Source organism: Poecilia latipinna, unplaced genomic scaffold, assembly GCF_001443285.1.
Source record: "Poecilia latipinna isolate Pla-1442-1.1 unplaced genomic scaffold, P_latipinna-1.0 Scaffold1044, whole genome shotgun sequence".
Classification (NCBI taxonomy): domain Eukaryota; kingdom Metazoa; phylum Chordata; class Actinopteri; order Cyprinodontiformes; family Poeciliidae; genus Poecilia; species Poecilia latipinna.
In genome coordinates this window covers 297,313-305,908 of record NW_015113660.1, presented here as the reverse complement: position 1 = coordinate 305,908, position 8,596 = coordinate 297,313, and the positions used below count along the sequence as shown (strand labels likewise).

At 38.2% G+C, this 8,596-nt stretch overlaps 1 protein-coding gene across 17 annotated transcripts in view; it reads right to left on the bottom strand.

Moving 5' to 3' along the window:
- plekha5 (pleckstrin homology domain containing, family A member 5) overlaps positions 1 to 8,596 on the bottom strand; it is a 132,690-nt gene that overhangs the window by 17,599 nt on the left and 106,495 nt on the right. For 10 of the 17 annotated variants that reach the window (XM_015051425.1, XM_015051424.1, XM_015051422.1 and 7 more), the window contains 5 exons: positions 7,165 to 7,645; positions 6,145 to 6,228; positions 4,674 to 4,793; positions 3,733 to 3,786; positions 599 to 679 (listed from right to left, as the gene is read on the bottom strand). In XM_015051425.1, coding sequence (XP_014906911.1) covers positions 599 to 679; positions 3,733 to 3,786; positions 4,674 to 4,793; positions 6,145 to 6,228; positions 7,165 to 7,645 — 820 coding nt within the window. The remainder of the gene's footprint in view (positions 1 to 598; positions 680 to 3,732; positions 3,787 to 4,673; positions 4,794 to 6,144; positions 6,229 to 7,164; positions 7,646 to 8,596) is intronic. The other 7 variants (XM_015051426.1, XM_015051429.1, XM_015051432.1 and 4 more) reach the window with 4 other exon arrangements.

The following is an 8,596-nucleotide window of genomic DNA, read 5'->3' as shown; positions in this document are numbered from 1 at the left end:
CAGGTGAAGACTTTCTGTATATGGTTTCTGAAATATTATAATGGCTGGAGGAGTGATTGCATACTGATTGAGGTCTACACTTGTGACCGTAATCTCAATAAATTAGAATATTGAAAAGTTAAGATGTGAAACAAAAGCAGAAACCAAATTTTGCTAACTGTAAGCCACAATCATCATGTTTAACATAAAAAAGCTGATTGAAATATTTTTTGCTCTGTGTAATGAATCCAAGAGTCTATTTCAGTCACCTAAAATAAATTAACATTTCTAATTAATATAAAATGCAAATAAAATGCAGTCTTTATATAACCCCCAACACACAAACCTGAAAATGAAGAGGGGGGATTAAACTGAACTGTGGCGAGAACACATACATCGGATTTATTCGTCTTGAAAGTCATGCCCACGAGAACATGACTTCTCCTAATAAAGAGAACAGTCAAAAGCGATGGATGAGGAGGTGCTAGCATAACAAACAAAACAAAGAGACCAGTCTCAAGATGCCGAGAGGACTTGGACATCGAAAAGGAGGAGCATTGCAAAACAACGGCAGCGACTGGTGAAGATGAGCTGGAGCAACGCCTGTGGCTGGCCTTACTTGCTGGTAAACTTGAGGCCTTGGGGCAGAGTTCTCAATCAAAGTGTGAGTCAAGACGATTAAAGGGTCAATTTCCTTCATCTAGTACAGTGTGAAGAGGAGCGATACAGAAAGTGTCAGAAAGTTTACAGCAGTGAACTTGAGTTCTGAGACAAAAGCCACAGCATGATTACACCTCTCCGATGAAGGTGACTCAGACATAAACATGTGTGTCCAGAAATGACAGGAATGGATGTAGATCTAAGAGGCAATAAGTCAAACTTACAAACTGAACTGTGGTGCAAAGCACTAAGAGGATTTAAGTCTTAGAAGTGAAAAGCTCCTCTTAAAATCTTAACTTATTGTATTAATACTAAACGGCAAAAACACAAAATCTCACCAAGTATTTTTAGTTTAGTTTCTGGTGCTTGAAATAAGACAAAACTAACTTACAACTTTTCAGCAAGATATAGCAGCTTGTTAGTCAATAACTCTTTAATATGGGGGAAAAGATTCTACTTTCACTGGCAAATTATTTCACTTATAAAACGGGAAAAATATCTTGCTATAAGTGAAATAATCTGTCAGTGAATCTACTAAGAAATTACTTACTTAAAACAAGCTCCTATACTTTGCTAAAAGGTTACTTGCAAGTTAGTTTTGTCTTATTTCAAGTGTACTAAGATATTTGTACTAGAAACCAGGCAAAAATACTTGGTAATATTTTGTGTTTTTGCAGTGTACTAAAGCAGCTAGCTCTACTGTTGCCTTCAATTGTTTGTGGTAAAATAGTGTGAGGTAATTATTTCTCTGTTTACAAATATCAGAGGCAAACTGTAATGATAATTATTACGAACGTATTAGTGTTGCTTTGTGCATTTTATAAAACCCATAACATGCTTCAGAGAAGGGAAGAAAGTAAGACTTTTTACAGAACCCAAATAAAGCGTGTGTGCTTTAATTTAACCAATGAACGCTTAATGTACCAATTAAATTATTAGACAGATTTAAATGATTGATTACTGAAAGAATGTATCTGCAAACACAGTGGTGGTTAGGGGTGTAACGATGCATTCTAGCTCAGGAGGCAAGACAGCACTGCGTTCATGAGGCAGGACTTTAGCAATATTTTTGGGAAAACTCAGAGTGAATTCTGGGTAAACACAACCAAAAACAACGTGAGTCTAGCGCTAGCAAGAGACATAAGAGAAATCCTACAGCCGCTAAAATCCGACGCTACTCCATTTTTGTTTACATTTTGTGAAGAAGGAAGTTACGCTCTTTGTTTTCTTCAGAGATTTTCATGTTGTTTCCTTCAGTGGTTCTTGGTGCAGCGCCCCCACAGGTGAGGAGGTGAACTGTTTTTTCAATCAGTTTGGATCTTTTGACAAAGTGCAGTATGAAAGTGAACGGCAATAGCTGAAAATCCAACAAATGTTGCAATTTTGGTCCCCAATCGAACCCAGTCCACTGGACTATCAAGTGTTTAAGCACCCAAGTGTCTTGTTTTGATTTCTTTTTAATTAGAGCAAACTTAACGCTAATCACAAAATCAAAAAATCCAGTCCTCAATTTGCAGTTTCTATGCTTTGATCATTTTTAGGAGGTTCTAATGTTTAAAAAGAAGAATGAAAATATGGATTAAAATAAAACTTCACAAATAGGTTAAATAACTGGTATAATTATGATAGATTTTGTACAATTTTTTTAATGGGCTAGTTTACATTAAAAGATTGTAAAATAGTCCCAATTTTACAGTGGAGCATCTAAATATGAACAGATCTGGGTAGAAATAAATGAACATGCAGGAAGGGAGTGGCAGGAGCCAGCTTGCTGCACATCCCAGGTTGTGTTTCACCACATGTGGCTGCCACATGCACTCTGTGTGCCTCCTGTGTGTTGCGCTCTCCCCTGCTTTGCCTTTCCATGCTGCAACATCAGCAGAGAAGTAGATGACGGTCTCTTTCAGGGCCATCAAAATGTGGGAGAGTAGCCTCTTAACGAGCTGCTATAGTGCTTTAGCTTCAACTAATAAAGATGTTGGTATAGCACTTTAGCATTAGCTTCTGCTAATAACTATGTTAGTATTGTGCTTTATCATTAGGTTCTACTAAATATCATGTTGGTGTAACGCTTTAGGATTCACTTCTGCTAATAACAATGTTATAGGACTTTAGCATTAGCATCTCCTGCGTAGTACTTTAGTGTTAGCAGAACTAATGTTTACTATTAGTTCTTTAGTGTTAGTACATCAAACCTTTTAGCTAATAGTTCCCACCACTGACAATCAGATATTCAGCCTGTCGGATGGAGTCTCACTGCAGAAAACGTTCGTAGCTAACACAGATTAGCGCTACAAAGGGCTCTGGAGGCAGAGAGACCAGAGGAGGTAGGCAGATGTGGATTTATCGCAGCTGATACTGTTATTACAGTATTTACCAATTACATCTCCATCACAATACTTTCTAATAATGGCTCTTCCTGAGACAGCCTCCAGTTTGACAATAATTATCATGCCATTTTAATATCATGCGAGTTTGTGGCGCATGGTTACACCCCTAGTGATCCCACCACAGGACGTGCAATAACAGAGAAAGAAAAAGGATAAGATAATTCATAGTTTTGAGAAAACATAAGCATTGCTTTGACCCTTTAAATGTCACTACAAACCTTGTGTAAATCATATAAACTGATAAAAGAGGAATATGTGAATTAAATGTTGCTGTATGGGTGCAACTGCTGTTTTCTTTGGGAATTTCAGATAAAGATGGGTTAGAGATGTGGATATTTTCATATTACCACGTTAATATAAATATTTCCAGTACAGGAATGAATGAGTGAGAAGATCAGTAGGCTTTAAGTCTGAAATACCATCAAAACGAGAGGAAATACGCCACTATTGTTGCTCATTTCTTTCAGATATTTCAGCTGATTTTGTGTTTAACAAAGAAATATTTAGAATAAGAAAATTGAAAGAAGGAAGGGAGGAAACTAATATAGATGAAAGGAAAAACTAAAGGCTTTAACTAAAAAAAAACTACATAAATGTACAAATTTATATATATAAGAGAAGAGAAAGTACTGATGAACACAACATTGAATTAGTTCAGATCATCACCACAGGAAGGAGGCCAGGCATTCATGCACTACCCCACCTGATTGTCCAAATACATGAGGTTCCTTTGGAGGTGATGGGAGAGAATGTCGTTCTAGAGTCGGCAGCAAAGCAGCGGAAAGAGAAAGGAACAGAGTGAGAAAAAAAGAAGTCCTTTTATTACCAGAATGCGTCTCTTTCTTACTTAGGAACCACAGAACCATGTCATGTATCCAAATATAGCCACAGAGAAAAGGAAGCAGGACAAGCCGATGTGGAGAAAGCAGGTCAGGCACCATATAAAACTGTAGAACGTGACAACATGAGTCTGCGGCTGTGCATTATGACAAAATGGCCCCATGCAGCCCTGACAGAACAGGAAGATAAATATGAAAGAGACCAAACAATGAAGAGTGAAAATTATCAACGCACAAAGATAAATTATTGTGCTCTACTGTTACAACGTAGCATATTTTATTTAAAATAATGCTTTATTGCTTTTGGTTAGGCCAAATAAAATCTATTAATCGCACGATGAATTCAAATAAGCTTAATAATTTGCATCGTTTTTCTCTTTTCCCTCTTTCTACCAAAAACTAGGCAACAAAGGTCTTCATTCTGCTTCTGATCAATATTGAAGAATTACTGACGTAAAACAATTTCACTTTATTTGAAGTGGTTTGCATAAGACTTATATACAACCCCTTCAAACAAAGTGTTACCCAATCTCCTATATTGTACTGAAAAATTACTTGTTAGTTTTGTCTTATTTTGAGTCTACTAGAAACTAGAATTACTTGGTAATATTTTGTGTTTTTGCAGCGTATAATTTAAATATGACCCCCAAACACGACAAAGAGTCGTTTTCCGAGCCTATGGTGTGTTGGTTCTGACTCGGCCATGCATGAAGACCAACCGAATCTTCTGGACGAAGATGGATTATGAGAGAGGGTGGAGATGGCACATACACCACACGCCAGCAGAGACGAGCCTAGGCCTGACCTTTGGGTTGCTGTGATCCATGTTTAGTTGCATAAGCTGTGCTACAGTGTGGTCCCGGATACTGTTTAGCTCTGCTTGCTGCCGCCGCAGCTTTATCAGCAGCAAAGTCAGTTCCTCAGGCTGCAGGGAGGGCGGAGAGAGGAGGGGACACATCCACAATGAAACAGGGACACACCGTCAGGGAGAGGGAGGCGGAGGAGAAGCAGGGCTGCAACTAACGACTGTTTAATAATCGATTAATCTATTGCTTATTTGATTAATCGGATTTTTTAAAAAGGCACATTGTGTAGATTTTTCATTTAATCACTTGAGCCTTTTTAGACAAGATTAAAAGATGTGTTCAGTTCCTTTCTTAAAAAAAGAAAGTACATTTTCTACTGCCTAAAATGCAACAATATATCATTCCTTTAGTGAACGCTCAATTATTTGTAACAAAGTATTCATCTGAACTAAAAAAATACTTTAAATAATGTGAAAAGCTCAGCCTGTTCTGCTCGACTTAACATTAACACAGCAGGACTGATTCATTATCTATTTGTTGGATATCAAAAGGTGCTTAGTAAGAACTTTTTAGAGTCTGAACCAGGTGAAGCTAAACCTAAGCTTCACCTGGGTGAAGCAGGGTGGAACATGCACTGCACTTGCTGAAAAGTTACTTGTATGTTAGTTCTCTCTTATTTCAAGCGCACTGAAATATTTGCACTAGAAACTAGATGAAAATACTTGGTAAGATTTTGTGTTTTTGTATTATATTTACAGACAAAGGTTCTTTTTTTTATCTTGAACACAAAATGTATATATTTTTGTCCAATTTTGGCATAATTACTGCTCTGAGCATGTTGTTCTTTCAACCAACAGCCTTTTGTTGAGTCTGTAAACTCCAGTTAATGATTAATCGATTGCTAAATTAGTAGATGATTATTTCAATAATCGATTAATCATGACCAATCCGATTAATCGTGATTAAATAGTAAAGGACACCAGGATGTAGAGGAATTTGTCTGCATGTCCAGGCGTCGGGTTTTCATGCACTTTATCCAACATGCTATTACAACTGGAAGAACACAAGCTTCTTGCATTAGCTACAAACAGAGGAGTAAGCATGTGCTGCAGAATCCAGGTCACACTTCACCAGCTCTATCAAAACATAGCATTGTGTGCAGCTTTGACATAAACTCCTGATCTGGCTTAGAGAGTTGTGAGTGACATGGAGGGGTTAAGTCTCCTCTGATGTGAGACGAGCCTTAGGAGCTCCTGAAGAGGACGGATGCTAAATCCTTCAACTTGGAGCGCAAAACTGAGTGAAACAGGAAGAGGGAGAGGCAAGGCTGCGTGACAGAAATAGCACTGTTTTGAACAAAGTCAGGTTCAACCCAAACCGTGAAACCTTAAAGTATTTCAACAGAGCTGCAGACATATAAACATTTACAGTCTGACACGAGGAAGACACTCAGCACAGATGAAGACTTACAGTTTTGCTTTGAAGAGATTGGGCAGTGATAGTCTGGACTGGGATCCCTGCAGGCAGCGATCGCCTGTCGGGAGGGTAGGCGTACTGCAAAACACAGAGGGAGAAGGAGAAGAAGAGATTTTTCTGTCAGTGATGGAATAATTTACACCACGACTAAAATCTGCCCTGTAATCAAGAGTCAAAACAAGCTTCTACATCTTGCTGACAGGTTAATTTAGTTCTGTCTTATTTCAATCATGATAAGATATTTGCAGTAGAAACTAGACAAAAATACTTGGTCATATTTGGTGTTTTTGCAGTGCAAAGATCTGTGAGATGTGTTGTGGACGTGTTTCATGCAGAAAGTGCTTTGGAGAGCAATGTTGTTATTTTGTTTCAACTAGTCTGCTTCCACTAACTGGTTGTTTTGTATCTGTAAGCGACACGAGAACAGAACGTTTTTTAGATTTATTGTCATACAAAAATCTACAGAAGAGGATCAGGATGAGTCGGGGGGGAAAAAACAAGAATTTTTCCTCAGAATTTTTAGTTTTTCTCAAAATTTTGAGCTTTTTCTCAAAATTCTGACTATAACCTCAGAACTGATTTTTTTTTCTCAGAATTTGACTTTTCATCAAAATGTAAAGTTTTTTTTTCCAGAATTATGTCTTGAACATCAGAATTTAGATTTTTTTAGTTCTTAATTTTGACTAATTTTTTTCTCTCAGAATTTTAATTTAGACTTTTTTTCTCTTAGTACTTAAGAGTCAGAGTTTGAGTTTTAATCAGATTTAAAAGTCACAATTCTGATTTTTTAAAATTCTGTCAGAATTAATCTTTTAACTTTAATCAGGGGATTCTAGTCAGATTTTTTTTATTTTTCAGTGGCCCTGATCTTCCATAAATATCTAACTTTCACTTCTCCAATGTGTTTAGTTCTCCTTTAAGTCATTTGCTTCATGTAACCTTTTTAAAGACACACAATCTAAGCCACAGCTATTTATAACATTCTCAGATAGAGATAAAAACTGTTTGAGAGACCTTGTTGACTTGCGGCCGCTGCCGTCTGTCGATGCTCAGGTCTCTCCTGTAGACCGGAGAGGCGACCTCTGACCTGGCGTTGGCCATGTTGTAGGATCTCATCGGAGAGTAGGCGCCGTACATGGACAGCGATCCGTGTGAAGGTGAGGGGGGGATGGAGTGGCTCAGTGCGGCGTGCTCCGACAGGTTTATCATGGTTTTGGGGCTGGCCATGTTGCTGTAGAGCCCCGACTGCCGGCTGTAGGCCTGCCTCTGCTGCCACTCGTACAGCTGCCACATGGTGTCGTCTCGCATGGAGCGCCGCTTCTCGGTGGCCGAAGAGCCCAGGGCTTGATCGTAGAGCGAGGGCGACATGCTGCAGATGCTGTCCCGCTGGGCCATGCTGTTCCTGGGCATGCTGCGGTAGCTGTCTCCATAATGGGGCATGTAGGGAACCCGATGGCTCGGCATGTTTCTAGGCAGAGTCTGGTATGAGGTGATGCTAGGGAGAAAAAAAACACAAAAAATATGAAATAAGGCAGGAGGAAATGTTGCACAATGTTAAATAAATAAATTTAGCTTAAAATATTTAAAGTTTTATTGTTTTCTTTTGAATAAACACTAATAAATTATAAAGAAGTTGGGTTATGTACTTAATTACAAAAATATTAAACTTTCTTGAACTTCCAAAAGAGCGTAATGAGTGGTTTTTTGACAGGGTTGCTCTGATTGCAGTTTTCTGGTCGATTACTGATCTTTACAATTTTATTTATTTTTTTGTCTGAAAAGTTGCTGAGTTGGCAGCAGTAAAATTTGTTATTGTGACAGCTCGTGGTGTCACTGGAGTCAAACTCCAATAAACAATAACAAAAAACAAACATTACATTTGGTTGTAAATACTATTAAAATCCAAGTTTAACTATTAGAGATTAATTGATCTGAATCATGGATGGTGCAGTAAAGATTTTTTCTCAAATAAACAACAGAAAACAGTAGTAGTGTCACGCCGCCAGATTCAGACAAACCAAACATTCATGTGACAACACGGCTAAAAAAAGCCCAACTTCCTCGCTTGGTTCAACGTCAGAGCGGTTTGCATCGGGAGAGCTTCACATAAAGGCTCCCTGACAGATCCAGGCTAAAGCGCTTGCTGGTCTGTAAAACTCAGCAGCAGCGTTTAAAAAGACACGTGACTAAATGGAAACTACACATCAGTTTGGAGGAGACAAGCCGTGTTGGAGGAGAGGAGCAGAGGGAGGACTGGACACGGACAGGCCAGGCTTTCTGCTGCTTTTCTTTATTTATTAAAACAATAGTTAGAATATTAAATAGTACACACTAATAGGTGGGTTTTAATATATGAATATGAATAATACTCATATGTAGTGCTAGAACAAGATGTTTTTACCTCAGAATGCATCTAAGCCTTTGGATTCTTTCCTAATTGTATTTT